This window comes from Fistularia commersonii, chromosome 24, assembly GCF_037954325.1.
Source record: "Fistularia commersonii isolate RoL2024-O1a breed Wild chromosome 24, RoL_Fcom_v1.0, whole genome shotgun sequence".
Classification (NCBI taxonomy): Eukaryota; Metazoa; Chordata; class Actinopteri; order Syngnathiformes; family Fistulariidae; genus Fistularia; species Fistularia commersonii.
Genome location: NC_141307.1, coordinates 12,792,484 through 12,812,302, shown reverse-complemented (window position 1 = coordinate 12,812,302; position 19,819 = coordinate 12,792,484). Strand labels below are relative to the sequence as shown.

The following is a 19,819-nucleotide window of genomic DNA, read 5'->3' as shown; positions in this document are numbered from 1 at the left end:
TTAGAGGATGGGAGTTTTTTTTTTTTTTTGTTTTGTTTTCCGTCTCTGTTTATTTTCATAGTCAACAAAAATGGAAGTTAATGAATTATTTTCAAATAACCAGGACTCTCCGATTGGGGAAAAAAATAAATAAATGAAACCACAATTAACTGAGAATCAGTTTCCCGTTGAGCCAGTGGTGAAGCCGGTGACAGTGAGTCTTATGTGCAAAAACAATGCAGAGACATTCAAAACCAAGCTTTCCAATCCAGTTTGTAACATCGAGATGAAATCTTTAAACCCAAGATGGGCCAGAATTAATCCAACTTCCTGTGCTGCACCAGCCGCAGTCGATCTGTCTAATCCACCAATAATCCGCGTAATACTACTTACTCTTAATCTTTAAAAGGTAAAGTATTTCAATGTCTTCCATGGCCGTGCTCTTCTTTTTTTTTTTTTTTTTTTTTTTTTTTTTCCCAATGCTGTGATTGTTACTTGTGAACAATAAGCAATGCAAATGAATGCCTCGCGATTACTATCACCTTTGTCTTTACAAGCTCGGTATGGAGAAGATAAATTAGACGCAGGAAATAAGGCAAGTGATCGCAAAAGAGAAGACGGGCATTAATCTGTAAAATCAAGTTGCACAAGTCAGACAAAAGGTCAGTGAACAAGGTTCGATAAAGAGTCGCTATCTTTTGTGCATCCCACACTTTTCATCTGATGCCTTAGGAGGACTCTTTCAAACGGCAAACAATGGGGTGTTTTTTATCCACAACCCTCAAACAAATTAAAAGAAACCGCCAAGACAGATCTGCCGATGTTGGGGTGAACAGCAGGGGAGCAAATGATTTACTGAAAGTGAAAGTCGTGAATACGTAACTGTTCGGCAGCTCTGGGATGACTCGTCCGCCGTGTTCTCGTGATGGAGCTCGTGGTTACCGTGCCTATCCGGCAAGATTAGGAAAGAAAAGAAAAAAAAAAGAAAGGATTAAAAACAAATTAGAAAGAAATTATGATTTGAATACGATATCTGAATACGATGTATATCGTCGGAATAATCCGGCGAGTATTCAATTACAAAAATAATCCGCGGCCCCAATAAAGACTGACCTCGTGGTCACCCTTCCTCTGAGAGGAACACATTAGTCTCCATCCTAATAGCCAGATCGTCCCTGAGAATGTCCTCCGACGTTATCCCGCTATTTTCCCACTCTTTTCCAAACAATCGAGGATCACGACTCCTATCGCTGCATCTTCTCGTGCCAAAGTTCAACTCTCTCCATCCGGCGCGACCTCGGTAAAACTGCGGGACGGTGACGCGGCACCGTTTCATATTCGGTGGCAGCAAACCCGTCGATGTTTATTGCATTTTAACAGGATTCTCAACGGAAGGAGCCCCGTCCAATCTGACCTATAAATATGTAAATCCCGCATTCTACTTGCATTAATAAAGAAAAGAAGCTCACATGTTTGGTTTGTCTGATAGCTCATGCAAAACGTGTGCGCGGTTGACTTTGCAAGGTCACTCGAACCTTTAAATCATTCCTCCAGATCAAACTAGACATCTGTAGAAATGCCGTTTTATTTAATTCCTGTATTTATTCATCCAGCCACTCATTTTACTGCTTATCCTGGGCTCGGAGTCGCGGGGGTGCTGGAGCTTGTCTCAGCTGTCATTGGGCGAGAGGCGGGGTTCGCACTGCGCCGGCTGCCTGTCAATCACAGGACCCCACATAGACATGCAACAGACTATCTATTTATTTATTCATTTATTTCATATTTTCTAAGTATTTTGTCTGACACTCATGGGTCACCTAGTTGACATTTCATCAATTACACTTCTGTTTTTTTTTTTTTTTTTCGCGTGAAGACATGGAGACTGGAGGTTAAATACAGACATTTTGTTCAATTAGTAAACAAAAACAGAGAAAATACCGGTTATACTGTCACGTTGAATTGTTCAGAGGAACACGTTTGGAATTCATTGCTGTGTTCTGATTGTAACGCCCGTTGCGGTATGTTAGCATGCCAATGTCACAAAACTGCTCTTGTGATTTAACGTGAAAGAAGCGGTTAAAGGTTTAACATTTCTTTAGTTGTGTTTTAAGGTCAAAACTAGGATGTGGGAGTATTGAGATGTTGAAAAGGTGTGAGTTTGACTGCGATTAAAGTATTTCTAAACGTCTACGTTCCCATAGGTGTCACGTATTTTCCAAGCGTTCTTTCGAAAGCCATGACGCAATGCTATATTCACTGCTTTATTTACGAATTTCTATCTTACGGAAGCTTTTTAATTTTTTCTTCAATATTTTTGTTTCCTCCTGTTTTACTTCAGATTTAAACTTTGCAATTTATGCAGTCCATCAGGCAACGGTCCACGGCACACCTGGCTCAAAATGAGTTTGAAAAGCTACAACAACCTTGTGAGTGATTCTGTCCAGTGTGGCCTTTTAGTGCCACGGATTGCACGAGGATGAATTTTCATCTGGATGGATCTCGATGTGAATTAAATCTCTACCCGAGTGGAAAAAAAAACACAGATTCGTGCCAAAATTAAAAATCGTCCCCCGACTGTCGAGAAACCTGGCCGAGATCACCGTCATTTCCTCCGTGTTTTTTGCGTTCGCCACCATTCGTCCTGTAACCTCCGATGATTGTTTTTCCTTCCTCCCCCAACGGTCCCCTCCCCTGCTAGATTTGCATTTTATCTCTGCTTTTCCGTTCCTATCTAAACTATCTAACCTTGAGTGCAGCCCACCCTGGGTCTGTCTGCAGCCAACAAACACAGCGGACAACTTGGACTAACATGTGGAAACAGCAAGGACACAGAAGAGAATTTAAGATTACACATTAGCCTTGTTCGCATCAACTCAAACCGAGCTATACGTTGATATATATATATATTCATTTTCAAGCGCCCTTTTAAAAGAAAATAAAAAAATAACCGATGAATACAATCAGATGACTGTAGCTGTCAACCTGCATGACATAGCATAACGCGGGAGTTATTTCAGGAAGCTCTAGTATCAGGGGAATACAAAGTGCCGGCTGTGTTGGGAGGATTTGACAGTGTTGCCTGGTTCAATATCATTATCATGACTTCACCTGTCTCCCCACATACGGCCTCATCTTCCGCTGGAGAAAAACTGGAAGCAGAGCAGAGGGAGGGGGAGACTGGGAGAATGTGATTCATGCAATGCACACTTTAAAGTAAGGTCATCTAAAATTGTTTTATTGAGGCAAATACAAAGAAAAACTGAAATATATTTTGTGGAAATGAGTGGCCTTATTTCTCCAAACTACACAGCTATATCCATATATAAAGCAATATACACTGCTCAAAAAAATAAAGGGAACACTTAAAAAAACACATCCTAGATCTATTTGAATGAAATATTCTTATGAAATACTTTGCTCTTTACACAGTTGAATGTGCTGACAACTAAATCACACAAAAATGATCGATGCAAATCAATTGTATCAACCCATGGAGGTCCGGATTAGGAATCACACTCCAAATTAAAGTGTAAAAACAAACTCCAGGCTGATCCAACTTTGATGTAATGTCCTTAAAACAAGTCCAAATGAATCTGTGTTGCTTCCTGAGTGGACACTATGATTTCACACAAGCGTGATGGACTTGGAGTTACATTGTGTTGTTCAAGTGTTCCCTTTATTTTTTTGAGCAGTATATATAGCCTATACCCAATATCTAAGACCGCTGTAATTCTCCTCTGCTGGATCGCATCGCAGGCGTTTGTGTTTGAGGCTTTACTTGCTCATTTCTTTTGTTTTTGCAAAATTCTTTTGCACGATCCTCGACTTTGACAATTTCCAACGTTTGTCACTAATTCGAAACTGTCATTTAAAAAATTCCCCAATTTGCTGTGCACTACGGAGCGGTTTTCCATGTAATGATTGTTTTCTGTGCGGGTTGTGTAAAAAGAATAAGTGCGGAGATAAATTCAAAAGTTCATTTTGTTTCATGATCTCATGATGTGTTGATATTCGAGAAGTTCTGCTCACTTTATCGTCCCGGCGTGGCGCCGCCGTCTCTGCACCTTTTGTTTCGTCCGACCGCCATTGTTGTTCTGCCTTTTTCAACTCTCTTGCGCCGCGTAATTCTTTTCAAGCAGCCTATTAAATAGAGGGATGGTGTCACTGTAATCGGCCCGAGGATATTATTGACATTTGTTTATTATTGTGTTTGATAGATCTACAGGGAGGACTCGATTATTGGTGTTGCGTTTAAGAGTGACCTTGGAAACTCATTTGTTTTTCTCCCGTTTACCGCAGATCCAATACCGCTCTCGGACAATTAAACTGATTTAAGCATCCGTGCCTCTTCCTCGGAGTTGTCTGAGGGAAGATACTGTGTTCAGACATGTTCCTATATGTATTACTGTGCATTTAAGGGTTTTGTGTGTCTTAACCTTTCCTAATGATTATGTGAAACATGATGATGGCCGTGAAACTCAATAGTGTGAAAGAAATGGTCTTTCTGGCCACGCGTGAGTCTTTGTTTATTTATTCTTCCCTATTGAAGTTTCCCTTCAGTATGTTTATGAGATATATTGTTGATGTTGTCCAAAGCAAGCGTTCAATATCGGGTGGCGTTTGGCTCTTCTGAGCTCCTCGTCTGAACGCTTCTTATTACTTCAGTAGAAAGTCGGTCCTTTTCCTTCCCCTGCTTTGCCTACACTCCACTTTTGTAGCACAGCCAATAAATCATACTGACTGCTGGATCGATGACAAAATAAGAGGCATTCAGTTCTTTACATTGAGAATTGCAATGTTGACACCATAGGCTGCACTCCTGTTTTTTATTTTTTTATTTTTTTGTAAGACGTTTGCAAATGTGTCACAAAACATCATCCTGAAGTTACAAACTGAACCGGTCAAACGATCCCTTTATCAAGTCGTCTTCAGGTAATTGTCACCGATTTGGCTGCGATTTGTTTCTCAGGAATACAAATTTGTGGCAGAAAGGAAAAAGAGATGACTGAAGCTGAGTGTATTTGCATGTTAAAGGAAGACCAAAGACAAATGACAAATCTGATTTGATTTTTCATGCATGGAAAGATATTTTGGTATTTTAAAGATCGAGCATTGTTTTATGATGGAAGGTCTTGAGGAGCGTATAATTCCTTTTTAGTAGAAATACAGAAAACTCAAAGTACAGCTTGAAGAAGTTGTTGGAGAGGGAAAAGAAAAGAAAAAAACAAACAAACACAAACTTAATGTAAAGGGTTGGAGATAAAAGACAAGGCCTATTTCTCACTAAAAAGGAAATTCTTCCCATAAGCGTCGGCATAATATGCTCTGCAAGGGCAGAAAATAACTTGGAAGTGAAAGAAAGGAATCCCTCCGAATATTTAAAAAGGCTTCCTGATGCAGTCAGAGGTCTGTCCGTAAATAATGCAGGATGACTGAGGAACAGGCATTTGGCTCTGTTGGAACAGCGAGACGTGGGAAGGCGTGTTGGACTGGGTGGCTTTGCTTTGCAACCTTTCAATCCAGAAAGATCCCGTTTCAACATTCGTCCTCCGGGTTACGCTGGACAACTCATTCACTGCATGTTGCATGAACTTCTTATTTTGATTTTTAGCAACGCAGGCAATTTTGAAAATGCAGTAAACCCTTGTTTTTCGCGGGGGTTACGTTCCAAAAAGAACCCGTGATAAGCAAAATCCGCGAAGTAGAAACCTTTGATTTTTTTTTACAATTATTATACAATTAAATACTCTATTATACATTGAAAAGAAAGAACAAACGATTTAACAGGCTCAATCATTTGTTTCGCAAATAAAAGTACTGTACTTTAGAAACGTTTTTTCAACAAATAACTTCTGTACTGTACTGTCAGATAATAATTTTAATCATCAATGTGAACAGAAGGCTTCAAATTGCAGAGATTAGCTCCGCCCACCGCGACCCGAGGAATTGGATTAAACGGGAGAAAATTAAAAATGATTATGAAAAAAATTGCGGACAGTTGCAACCCTTTTTGGATCCTTATTAGAACTTATCGCTGCTGTCGTCGTCATGTTTTTTTCTCCCTTCTTTATGGAACGAACGGAAGATTCATTCATTCCGTAATGCCGACCTACAGCCGCATAGCTTTTAGCTTCCCTTAGCATGTCCAGAAGTTTAACTTTATCTGCCATAGATAGCATCTTCCTGCCGCAGGTGCTTTTGTCGCTCCAGAGCGTTTTGTCAACATTATGGGTTTTAGAGAAACTGGAAATTGCAAGAGAATTTGCACGTACGTCATGTAAATTTGTCAAGCTGTTTTACGTACGTGTATGTATTAAACTGCAACGTTATTGACGCACAGGTAGAGAAGAAGCGGAGTGACTTTTTAGCCAATCAGATCGCAGAACACAATGCACCATGCAAATCCGTGAAGTAGCAAAACCGTGAAAAGTAAACCGCGTTATAGCGAGGGATCTCTGTGATATAAAAACCAGCATAGCCTATTTTTCGTCCTCTTTCTTTGACTGGTGCCGCCTCTCCCGCTCGCTTCAACCAAACCAGTAAACTACACGCTAATGTAGAACAAGAAAAGACACTTTTCATCACGGTCACTGTGGATGCTACCTCGTCGTCCTGCTAAGTGATGTTCACCTTGGGCTCTGGGGAAATCCGCTTTGCCACGTCCGGTTGACCTGTTGAGGCGCAACGGGACCAGCTCCGATAAAGCAACTAAAACGCAAACTCAATAAGAACTGATAGATGTGTCGATTTGCTATTTTAAGCAGGCCGAGCACAGAGACGTAAACGGTCTTGTTTGATTGAGTCATTTTTTATCCGTGTCGATAGAATGGAAAGAACGTTTATGGCGACGAGGAAATCATCATCCGGAAAGCCGACAGCCATATCCTGGTATCGCCTGCTGAATGTCTTTCTATGAAAATAAACGCGGAACTAAAAATAAGTGAATAAATGATAGAACAGCAGGTTTGGGGTCAAATTGTATGACTTGTGTTTTTGAATATCAAATAACAGCGGCGCCACCGCCGGCTGCAGGAACACAAGCCAGGGGAGGTTTTAATCTCTCGGCTTTGACTCAGAGGTTGATGGCTTTTATTGCCCGAGTAGCTGTTTTTGAAGAAATGGATGAACTAATGTGGAACTGTGTTGTGTGGAGCAGGGATTCCTGCAGTCCATTTAAACCCCCAGCGTGTGACTCATTTCAGTAACATCTGAAGGTCACAGCTGCAGCTCAGCTGCCGCCCCTTTAATACTGCAATTTTTGACTCGGACAGTGATTAGATTTACCTCATAAGGATCTGGCATGCGTGAGGCTCGGGGAAAAATGATGGATACGCGGGACGAGACGGGGAGGGAGAATTTATTGATATCTGCAAAAACATTTACGCATGCGCACTCATGTGTGGATATGTGTGTGCGCACATCTGGATAGGCATGCCAATGCTGTAATTCACAAACGCTCATTAAAATGCTGGAAGTTTAGTTTTGGTTTTAAAGTCACGGCGACCCCTGGTCTGCTGGAAGCACCGCGACCTGCATACAGAGCAGAGCTCTGATTGATCTGCCTAAGTAGCCGCAATTAACAGAGACGTTTTTCTCCCAGAATGCGCCCCCTCCCCCCGGCTTACCCGTGCACGCACCCACATATGAACACGAGTACGGTCATCATGTTACGCCGCAATTAATTCTCACCCCGAATGGTGATTTAACGCGTTTGATCCCAAAGCAGCGCCGGTCACCTCTGGCACCCAAACTCCACCTTTCACTGATTCCGTATCGAGCGATTGACGCCTTGCCCCTCCAACAAAAAGAACAGATGACATGAAACCATGAATATCAAGTGGAAAAAAAAAGAGCCATTTAACAGAAAGATTGCCTGATGCTTGTGACCTTTAAAATCCAGAAAGACGTTTATATTTCAGCCGGACCGATGTGCTTTGAACGGCGGGATGCTTGCGGCGTACGTCGTGGACAGCTCGTGCCCTGCCTGTGTGCTGCGATTACAACTTTCAAATGAATACTTTCTTTAATTTAAAAAAAAAAAAAAAAATCACCACAAGTAGTTATTAATTACATGCATTGCATTATCATAAAGTCCCAGATTATTTCAGAGTTTATGCTAATAATGTTAATCAGTCCGAAGCACAAATGCCAATAAAATGCAGACAGCCACACGCTGTACATTTAGCCATCTCATTTTGAATTTTTTTTTTTTCACTGAAGTCTCAGGGGATGAATAATATTTGGTACTGCAATACAAGCATCACAAATGGATGAAATATGGAAATGCATTTTTCTTGCCATGTGGCTCCACTGCATCTCCAAGCTGTGAGCTGTTGCTAAATGTTTCTTCCTCCATCAATTACTGACTATGGAATAGTCTAATAGACTAATATAATAACAGAGCTAAATAAGGGGTCACATTGAGGAAAAAACATATCCGTCCGTCCGTCCATCCATCATCCATCCATCCATCCATGCATGGATGCATCCATCCATGCATCCATCCATGCATCCATCCATCCATCATCCATCCATCCATGCATGGATGCGTCCATCCATCCATCCATCCATCCATCCATCCATCCATCCATCCATCCATCCATCCATCCATCCATCCATCCATCCGCCCATCCATCCATCCACCCATCCATCCATCCATCATCCATCCATCCATGCATGGATGCGTCCATCCATCCATCATCTATCCATCCATGCATGGATGCGTCCATCCATCCATCCTTCCATCCATCATCCATCCATCTATCCATCTATCCATGCATGGATGCATCCATCCATCCATCCATCCATCCATCCATCCATCCATCCATCCATCCATCCATCCATCCATCATCCATCCATCCATCCATCCGCCCATCCATCCATCCATCCATCCATCCATCCATCCATCCATCCATCCATCCATCATCCATCCATCCATCCATCCATCCATCCATCCATCCATCCATCCATCCATCCATCCATCCATCCAGGGTGATGCTGGAGCCAACCCCAGCTGTCATCAGGCCACAGATACATTACATTACATCACAGATACATTACATTACATTACATTACAATTCATCACAGACAGACAACCATTCTCTCACTCATTCCGGGCGATTTTTCCCAATTTTTCCAAATAACCTGCCGTATGTTTTTGGTCCACGGGAGGAAACCCACGCAGACGTGGGGAGAACATGCAAACTCCACACAGAAAGGTCGACCCAGGGTCCTTCATGCTGTGAGGCCAAAGTGCTGACATGCTGGGCTAAATTACTTAATGGATAGGCAAATTCATCACAATAAATACACTTATGACAATAAGAAATCCCCAAATAACCTTCACAAGCTGTTGCAAATGTTCATTAGAGAATCAGTAAAAGCAGATTGGAACTATTTTTTACATTTATTTTCACTCGTAGCCCTTCAATGAGCTTGGAAACCATTTGTTTTCAGCCTCACCAGGAGGGTTTTATCTCCAACTGCCAACTTGTCTCTGTCTTGTTCACCCGCTTCGTCCTCGGCCGAAGTGTGTCTCACACACTTGTTTCTACAAAAATATCCATATCGTTACATCTATTTTGATCCCACGGTTGTAAAATGCGACGTTGCTTGTAATCACAGACGCTATTTTATCTTTTTTTTTTGTTTGTTTTACGTTTCGTCCTGCGCTTTCAGATGTTCAAAGCGAACGTAAATGAACTCGCCGCCGCTTCCACATTTTGTCCACATTTTGCTCAGGGCTCGGTAACCCTCCGTCAAGAACACTCCAACCCTGCTTGACTTCCTCACTCACCTTGCTTCTCCCAAAATACATTTCTCGGCCAATCATCAGAAGGCTGACTCTGATGGAGGAGCTTTGGGCCGGGGAAATTGAAACTGATTCCACACCGCACTCTCAAGACAATTCAGCATAAAATGTAATATGAGGTGTGAAGGAAGCGTGGGAGCGGCCGCAACCACCTTCAGGAGACCTTCGGCCGAGCGCGCCGGACTTTTTCCGTCGCTCCCTGTTGTCGCTCGCAAAGTGGAACCCGAATGTTTCAAGACGAGCAGAGAAAGCGAGCAGATCAGCGGCGAGAAGCCGACATGACGCCCGGCCAAAATATCTGAACGGTGGTCTGTTCTTGCGTCAGCCTCTATTTATTTATAGCCTAATCCTTAATGGCATATCCATCAGTTCACTATCCTTCGCTGTCCTCACAGCTTATCATCCTTCAGTCACCCTTTGGCTTGATTGCAATATGTTAATAGAAGCTGCCCTTTTAAAGAACATTTCCATTTGTCCATTGGTAAAATATGGCAGTTCTCATTAACAAGAATTAATGTTGGAAAGAATGCATGCGAGTGGCTAAAATGTGCCGCGATTCGCTCAGCTCAGGATTTCGAATCCCACAACCGGCGCCGCCGTTTGAGCCGGAAGGGTTTCCGGTGCTTTCCGTCCCGCCGGCTCCTTAATCTTTCCTATTCTTTTATGTGATAAAACACCCCCGCCAGCATGCTGACTCTCTCTTCTGAGTCTTACACTCACCATTGTAAATCAAGTCCAGAGTCAAATGACGGGTCCTCACATTTGCGCCTTACTTTCATTATAGCGGGATGCCTTCAGGCCTTATTCAGTGGAGAGACAGGTTATATCGTCAAATAAATAACTTCATGGCCACGCTCGGGCTGAACTGCTTGTCCTTTTTGGAAATCGCGCTTGCTTAAAATTAACTGGAAATTGTATTAAAATCCAACATGTGCTGACTTGTTGGGTGGATAACTTCACAGTTTTGATGATTTTCTCTGAAATCATCAATTAGTCCTTCAAGAAATCATTGAAATTGTTTTTAATTTTGCTTATGTAAAAGACATAACACAGTTACTGATGAAAAATAACCCGTCATTCTTAATATTTTGAAGCGTGGCCTTTTATTTTGGAACTCAATTTTACATTGTTTTTCTCAACATCATAAGACAGGTACGTGTACATTTTCCCCTTTTTTCAGCTGTAAATATTCTTTATCTGTGTGTAAGATAAGTGAAAAAGTATCAATTGCTAAAAAAGGAACATCGAAGAAAATGTCTATAATGAGATGACATCGAAATTAGTGAATAAGTAGGAAACAGTAAGAGAAATATCAAGGAAAAATAATAAAAATCCACTGCAAGTAGACACTTTTAAAGGATACTGACCTGGATGGATTCTAACCATTTTCCAACCTTCAGGACTATTTACTGCGCTGATGCTTGAGCTGCCCCAGATCAGGTTAGGCACCAAGTTAGGCTATGCAGTGTGTGTGTGTGTGTGTGTGTGAGAACGTATGTGTACGTCTTTGTCCTAAAAAAATATATATATTTCCTGTGCATCTTGTACTTGCAAGTGTTATTTGCAGTGCTTATGTCCTCTATTGTAAGTCGCTTTGGATAAAAGCGTCTGCCAAATGTAATGTAATGTAATTTTCAGTGTGGAGTCTTGGGTCTTTGGTTTCCCCCCGAAGTCCAATACGAAACTCTAAGTGGCCGACAAATGTGATCGGGAGAGTGAATGGCAGGTGTCTGTAAAAGCTTGCACTTTGCACCAAAACAGTCTTAAGATAGTGCCGTAACCAGTTATAATCAGTTATATTTGCAAACTACCCGCGGGTCATTAGAACTGAAGATTCCGACAAGAATTCACCCGCGGGACCGAGAACCTCCACGGACAAAATGTAACCTCCCGTATTTCAAAAGAAGCCGGACTCCCCTGCCTGTAACTGTCCCGGAGGTCATGTGATCCATGGGTGATCTGGTGTGAGCGTGTGGACGGCGTGCTGAGAAAAGACTCATTCAAAAGCCTCACCGGTCCAATGCATTGTCTTTTATGTTACCCATCTCTTTTCTAATTTGTGTCATCAGTGCGTTTACGGCTTCATTCCCCTGCTGTCTGCTCACATCGCAGCAGCATAAGTCAGATCAGTGGCGTTTTGTTATGTGATCTCGCTTCCTCATTGTCTGGTTCTCTCCTGAGGTCTGTCTTACCTTCTGCCAAGACTGCCTCTCCTTTCAGTCCCGTCTGTCCTTCCAACTCTCCTCATGAGAATGTGTTCAGGTTTTCCAATAATTCCTTTTTTTTTTTTTTTTTTGTGAAAATGGAGTTACTCCTTCATCAAAAATATCCGCGGCTGTTCTGTCTTCATCCGGAAGCTCGCAAGCTGTGAGTCGCTCCTCTGAGAGCTTTAAAAAGGATTTGGCGAGGTACCGTCCCAAAACGCAATCATTAAGTGTTCCTAAGTCCTTGTTTCTGCTGGAAGTGAGCAGTTTTCCAGCTTTTCAAACGTATCCGCGGTTCATGTTCCTCTTTGTTTTCCCAAACACTGTATACGCGTTGTACTTTTCCTTCTACCTCAGTGTTAATGAGAACTGGCTTGGTGAGTAACAACTATCATCAGTATGAACATTGAACGATATTTCAAAATTCAAAGCAACTGATGAAGTGTTTTTCCGTGTTTGGTTGTTTTGTTTGTATCTCCAAATGCCAAACTCTGCCAGGCCACGATCCACTCTGCTATTGCTTTCAGCCACAAGGACCCTCCCTTCTAATAGATCTTTAAGGTGCAGCATTTTAATATCTCCCTGGGATAGCACATTAATTTTGATCCATCAGTATAATTACAATAAACAAACAAGACGACCACTAGAATGACTGACGCCTTCCGCCAGCCATTACGCTGTATTGTTTGCCAGTGAGTTGGAATTTATTGGAATTGAGATTGATAGGCTCAAAATAGAAGTGTCTTACAAAGGTGGCTGACGGAGTGAAGAAATGATGAGAACTTATCATTTTAGAGAGCTGGTCATCAGAATGTAGTTGACTGTTGTTGCACGGATTCCATTGGTCTGAAGCGTTGGCATGTATACATTAGATCGATGCTAGTTTTTTACATTACAAATGAGCTAACGTTCTGCTTGTTTGCTCTGAGATATGGGAATCAAATATTTCAAGATACTGTGTTGACTGTGTGCAGGTTCACCGGCCCAAACCTGCCCTCGCCCATCATCAGCAGCAAGAACTGGCTCCGCCTCCATTTTACATCCGACGGCAACCACAAGTTAAGGGGTTTCAGCGCCCAGTACCAAGGTAAGAACCACGCCAACGTCTTTTCTTAAAAAGTTCCTTAAAAATAGTAACGCTGCTTCCAAATACATTCCCAGTAATAAGTCGAGGGCAGAAATATTGGTAAAATCACAAGTGAGATTACAAATAATCAAATGGATGATAACACTGATTGAAGTCATCAAATGTGGAGGAGAGGGATATTTCACACAGACGTTGGCTGGTGTTAAATTATCTCACAATAGTTTCATAAGTTTAACCTATAAGACATTAAACGGCTTTGCATATTTCAAAGCGTTATTATAAAGTCTTCCAGTTTAATGTTGAAAGTTATTTGGTGTTTTCAAATGTGCCACCAACATTGGAATTAAAACACATTTTATGTGACCACAAAAAGCAACATTATAATTTTAGTAAATATCAATATATACAGTTCTAATATATGGTTTTGCGTACACTTTTATTTTTATTTTTTTGTTTGAGGGTTAATAAATTAATGCACAGTGATTCACAATATTATTCTATGGACTGTTTTCACCAATTTGGACTGATCCCGTTTAATTTAATAGGAAACTGATCATTTCTGAGTTTTCAAAATCTCTATCTCACCTACAACGAAGATCAAAGCATGGTTATAGCACGAGAAAAAAAAGGAAATTAAATTTTCCCTTAATGTCTCACACTCTAGTGGACCCATAAGTGAAAAATAAATATGGAGGAATAACAAAACAAATACCCAAATAAATCACCTCATTATATCTTTCTGATTACCGAGGGGCCAATTATCACTATTCAATATGGATACCAATCTTTTTTTGAGAAAAACAAATGACATTTACTGTATTTCGGAATAATTTTGACCGCTTATAGAGAATAAATGACGAAACACTTAATGGCTTATTATCATAATTCCACACACATATACCAATAAGGGCCCTCCGAGCCTCCGGTTTCTGTTCCTCTAGTCTCGCGGGTTCACGGGTCAGCTTTGTGAGGGAATAAGCTGCGGGGAAAAAGGATTACTTCGTCCATCATAAAAGGTGATCTCCGAGGATCTCACCTCCAACCATCTGCTGGAGGTGCAGGGAGTGAAATTTCAATCGTAGAGGAAGACTGAGGGAGTTTAAATGCGGAAAGGATAGGGCCGCAAGCATATGGGATTAAGGTTCGCTGATAGATAAATATGTTTCGAAGATCAGGGAGAAATTGGAGACTTAATACTTTAATTAGATTAAACATCGTCTCGATCCCTTCACTCTCCGCTCGCATCACACCTCCCGTGATTTCATGCCATTGACTTCTTGGAGAGCAGATAGAAAGGCGTCACTTCTTCACACTCATGTGGAAGTGTTGTGGCTTCCCTTTATTTCATTTTAAAGAAAATAAAGAGCAGCTATTTCTTATCTTTTTCCCCCTTCAGAACCATTACATGCAGGCCTTTGACACCTAAAAACAACACGCTATCATTTCCACTGCTTCAGATACCTAGCAACAATTGAGAATCACATTAAATGCATAAAAAAAGGGGGGGGGGGGGGGGTAATAGTAACATTTCTGGAACAGTGACTGTTACACTCAGACAATTGCATTCAATGTTAAACATGACTTTGTCAAAGCTCAGAAATTAAAATCTTATTTCTGGTTGTAGAAATACTTGTGGTATTCCTCTTAAACGTTACGTTCTGGTTCTAGTCATCCAAGAGCATTGTTTTGATTCCTCAAATGACTTAATAGCAGGTCAATCAGACATATTCAGATCATTTCAGACAGACGAGTGGCAGAATTTCAACATTTCTGCCAAAAATCCAAGTAGAAGTGGAGCGAGTGAGCGACTGAAGAGCCAAACCTCTGTTCTTCCTCCCTCCTCAGTGAAAAAGATGACCGAGCTGAAGTCTCGCGGCGTGAAGATGCTACCCAACAAAGACAACTACCACAAGATATCAGTGTGTGAGTTGAGAGGAAACAGTGACTTTCTTTGTTTTGACATAAAAAGGTGTTCAATACTTACAAAACGGGGAGTGTATCTCCTACAAAAGTATCCCTGCTCCGTGAGGCTCTGCAGGGATGCTCAAACTGTGATTCGACGGCGGCCGTTGCCGAATGCCTTCTCGCCGCCGCCTTACTCTTAATTCTGCCTGAGCGCCGCGTCTTTGCGAGCGCAGCGACGCCGCAGACATCGCAAGGACGCGTGTAGGGCATCGTGCACGCCGGGCAATAAAGGCGAATAGAGAGGGGATTTAAACGGTATCTCGCTTAAATGGTCACGGCCGTTGCCATTTGCGAGATAAAGGATAGCCTGTGAGCGATTGGAGTTGTGTCCCTCTGCGATGCCCCGGAGTAAATCCCAAAGGGGGGAATAAAGTAGCAAAGGTTTACTTTATGTAAACAGTGAAGGTGCCGCCCGGTCACATTCCCGTAAAGTGGATTATCTAATCAAATTTTCGAACTGTGACCTGCATGACTAACGCCTATTGTACAGCCCAAAATAGGTTTTTCGGTTGTTCTGTGTTCCCTCACACACGTAGACCCTTTCGTCAACCTATCTGGCGAATATCGATACGTCCGTGAATGAAAAGTCTTAAATCGTCGCAGTTCGATCACAATGCTGATCACAAATATAAATTAAACGAGTGCCTGCCAATGCTAATGCTGCGGATACACGCACAACGCGCCGTTCAAAGTAGCATATATTTGTTTTACCATCTCACCTTCACTCAACTCTTGCTCAAAATTGCATGACGTGTATTTGTCTTTGCTCGCTTGGGTCGGGGGAAAAGGGTCGATCCTGGCTGTTGAAAGCGGGGACGCAGAGGACTCGCTGTCGGCTACAGCGGCGGTTCAAACCGCAGACGGCGGTAATTGCTGGTGGCCTGGCAGTTATTCTTGCCCTTGTTTTGTCTCGGTGTCTGCCGTGTTCTCTGTTCATTACCCCGTGTAGTTAAGCCCGGTGACATCAACGGCTCGGCCTCCACGTGTTATCTGAATAATGAGAGACTGAGACAAAGATGTTCGCGTTTGTTGAACACAAAAAAAAAAAATATGTATTTTTCACATTTGTTCACTTTATATTTTCCTTTCAGTTTATGTATATGCTTTTTTGATGCCATATCAAAGGGTATATTTCTGAATCTAATATTCCTGTTCAAAGATCAAGGAGGGAAAAACAATAATCACATATTGTCACCCATATTAGAATGCCTTGAAATGACTTACATGCAGTGTTTTCTCTTTCCAACCACAAGTCTTTTATTTTTTGGGATGTCCTCCTTTCCTTTGAGACCCATTTGGATTTTCCTTGCTACCTTGCCATTAACTGAAATCTTGTACAGTGAGATGTCACATTGATTTGGCCCTGCAGTTCAGGGTCAGCCAGACGGGCTCTCCATGTCCGACACCTTTATTTGACCCTTTGTGACAATTGATCCTCCTCTGCTGTCTGCTTGACTCAGTGACCTGACGTACAGCAGCACCAGAAGGCACGTGCACTGCGCTAAATGTGAAGGAAAGCGACGACCGTGCATTTTTAAATCTTGAAATCGGTCGACTATAATGAAAAGTGTGGCAAACATCGCAAGCCAAACCTCCGATATTCACTTACTAGTGTTACTGTCGCCCTAAAATATGGTATTTCAGTAAAATGCTGGTATGTTTTTTTTATTTCACCATTTATACCCTTTACCTTGCTCAGAAAGTAAAATGCCACCGTGTTACAGACTGGGATTTGTATAATACTGCTTGGTAGAGCATTTCGCAGTTAATATATAAATGTATATATATATATTTTTAATTTCATTTAATTTTTTTCCATGAAGTGTCTCAGATGGGTGTAGCCCAAGGACACAACATGTGCCCGGACCCTGGAATCCCAGATCGAGGCAAAAGAAAAGGTTCAGACTTCAGGTAAAAGCATCGTCCGTGATTTGGTCGATCGATTCATTCGACACGTCCTTGACACAACGTGCTGAGATGGGATGTGGATGCTTTCAGAAGAAAAAGGGAAAAAAAAAAAAAAAAAAAAAGTTCTGGAAGTGATGCTCCGTACCGTATGTATGCACTGAATTAATCTGCGGTGTGAATTTGCAAAAGAAAGAATGGCAAAATATCGGTCAGGTCATATTGAGACAAAATGACTTTCCTTAATGGTCAGAAAGCTGTGCGGGTTTGTGCTCGGCACGCGGCGGCATTAAAAGCCAAAGAAGTCAAAACTGGGCACTTGAAAAGGGCAGTGAAGATATTTTCTGCGGAACTAAAACAAGTTCTCTGATTGGTAACACCTCATATTTGAAATTAATGAGGATTCTAGACATGTCAAACCTCACCTATGCGGCGGTTTGAGTTACACCGGAGAGGAAACTTTCTCAAAGTTCGGTGGTCGACTTGATAAATAAGTAACAGACTAGAAACTTAGGGTTCTGCTTTGGGATGTATTTATGTGCGGCGATTTGGGAATCCTTTTCTCTGGATCTCGCTGCAGGAGAGGCGCCACGGTGCATTTCTCCTGCGACGAGGGTTACGAACTGCAGGGCTCCAAGAGCATCAGCTGTCTCCGAGTGACGGACAGCTACGTCGGCTGGAGTGACGACCGGCCCATCTGCAGAGGTGGGAACCCACATTCACGTCGTCCATCTTTGTCCCCGTGGAACACACTTTTGTCCTCTAAGTACTTTTATATCGGTGATTCTGCTCTCATCTTTGACTGAGCTGTCTTAATATTGAGCAGAATCTTGCTTCCTGTCAGAGCGTCTTGCTGTTTTCGCATGCTGGTACAGCCTCCCCATAATTTCCTATTCCCCTTTAAGAAAAAGCCAGACTGCCGATCTTCTCCGTGTCTCCAAAAATCAAGGTTTCAACCTTCACCAGCTGATTTCATTGGTGTGAATATTATCATGGAGTCTGAAATAAGTGAATATTTCACAGTGGCGATAAAGCGCAAATAGCTCGAGAGGCAAAAAAAAATATACATATATATATATATATGAATGTATAAACTTCATAGTAAACACATTACAAATGTTGGTCTTAACAGTTCCAGTTAAAAGCAAAATCATACTGTTTCCTCAGCTGGCGAGACTTTATTGTTTTCAGGAAAACAATAGTAAGAGCGATAACGACGTATCGGAATTTAAATGTGTTGCCATCATGACATTCATTATGAACGCAACAGAACACAAAGTGGATGGAGGGGGTGTGACTTTCCTTTCTGGCATGCGTTCCATCACGGGCTCCAGAATTGCGAGGCATGGAGCCTCTGTTGGTGGAGCCTCGACAAGCAGCACGCGCCGCTTTTAATTCAAACAAGTTCATTAACAAGTAATTAACATTTTCTGCTGCAGCTTAACAAGAAAAAAAAAAAAAAAGGACAACAAATACAAGCAGTAAGTCACGAGTATGAAAGTCATGATATGATTGATGATGAAACAATACAATAAAACACGACGCAAAAAAGGGATTCTTAAAGTGTTTATGAAGTAAAGATTTAAAGGAAATTGTATCCCGTCGTCGTCTAGAAGAATCGCTCAAAAGCGACGTGACCCCGCCGACCGCCGCTCTTCTGTTCTTCACTGCAGCCTCGCACGTTTGCACCCCTTTCGTCAGGCATACTGTGCATGTCTTGTTCGTGCACATGAAACCGCGCACGTCTAGGCCAACGTCTCGTGAGCCCCGGGACCCTGAAATGTTAAAGCGTCATCCATATTCATCCACGGACGGGTTCAAGGGAACCCAAGGAAACACTGATTATATATCACGCTGCGCGTAACTGCGGGAGAGAACGCGTGTCCGGAATCATCCTCAGTTGTTCCTTTCGATACGTAGATTTGCCGAAACTCTGGCGATCTGGGCAGAATGCTGATGTCTAGAGGAACTCATCACCATATAAAAAGCCCCCTCTTTAATGTTGTATGTCAACTCTGTTTTCTCTTCTTTCCCGGTGTGGGTAGAGTTCCATTTGATATTAAAATGCGATGTAAAATGGCCCTGCTTACATATTGGCCCCTCAGGCGAGCACGCCCGATATAGGGTTTATGCATGTAATTTGTTTTTTTTTTTGTGCTAAAAGACATGACAATGAATTTGTCTGATTCGGGGGGTCAGTGAAAGTTACCTGAATTTCAAATAGCTTCTGCCTCTGTGACATCAAACGTAACGGTATGAAACCTCCTCAGTGGGTTCGTCCCTCCAACAATGAAAGTTACGCAAAGACACGCCTGAGACTTTGGAACGCAGTGCCGAATTTTACATTCGGTGACGACGATGAAAAAGATCCAAGATTGACATCGTGATGCGAAAGAATGCCAATAAACTCTCCTTTGAGAAGAAGGCGTTTCATTTCTCCTCTGCTGCTCCACCAGAGCTCCATGAAGGATGATTAAACGTCATCCGAGGACAACTGAAGATCGACCGAAAATCAGCACGAGTCACATTTAAACGGCTCTAACATTAACACAAAAATACAATGTCATCGCCGTGTGCGGATGTATTTTCATAAAGTTAAAATTCTCATTTAGTTCCCGGTTAGTCACCGGCCAGGTTGACCTTTCCTGGTTGTGGATCGTCTATACGAACATGACCGTTCACGCGATGCGACCAGCGATTTTTCCGCCCCTGTATCGTAATAATTATTTGATTTCAGCTTCACCACATTCACGTTAATTACGCAACTCTCTTAACTTCACCCAAGTTCATTTAACATATCGATGGAGGCGATTTGGTGGGTGAGGGTCGGAGCCAGAGCTGCCGATTTAGCCCCGAACACCCGACGGA

The 19,819-nt window shown here is 42.2% G+C and overlaps 1 protein-coding gene across 1 annotated transcript in view; it reads left to right on the top strand.

Moving 5' to 3' along the window:
• csmd2 (CUB and Sushi multiple domains 2) overlaps positions 1 to 19,819 on the top strand; it is a 232,636-nt gene that overhangs the window by 95,441 nt on the left and 117,376 nt on the right. The window contains exons 6-9 of the mRNA XM_086171636.1: positions 12,969 to 13,081; positions 14,927 to 15,004; positions 16,870 to 16,957; positions 17,532 to 17,656. Coding sequence (XP_086027762.1) covers positions 12,969 to 13,081; positions 14,927 to 15,004; positions 16,870 to 16,957; positions 17,532 to 17,656 — 404 coding nt within the window. The remainder of the gene's footprint in view (positions 1 to 12,968; positions 13,082 to 14,926; positions 15,005 to 16,869; positions 16,958 to 17,531; positions 17,657 to 19,819) is intronic.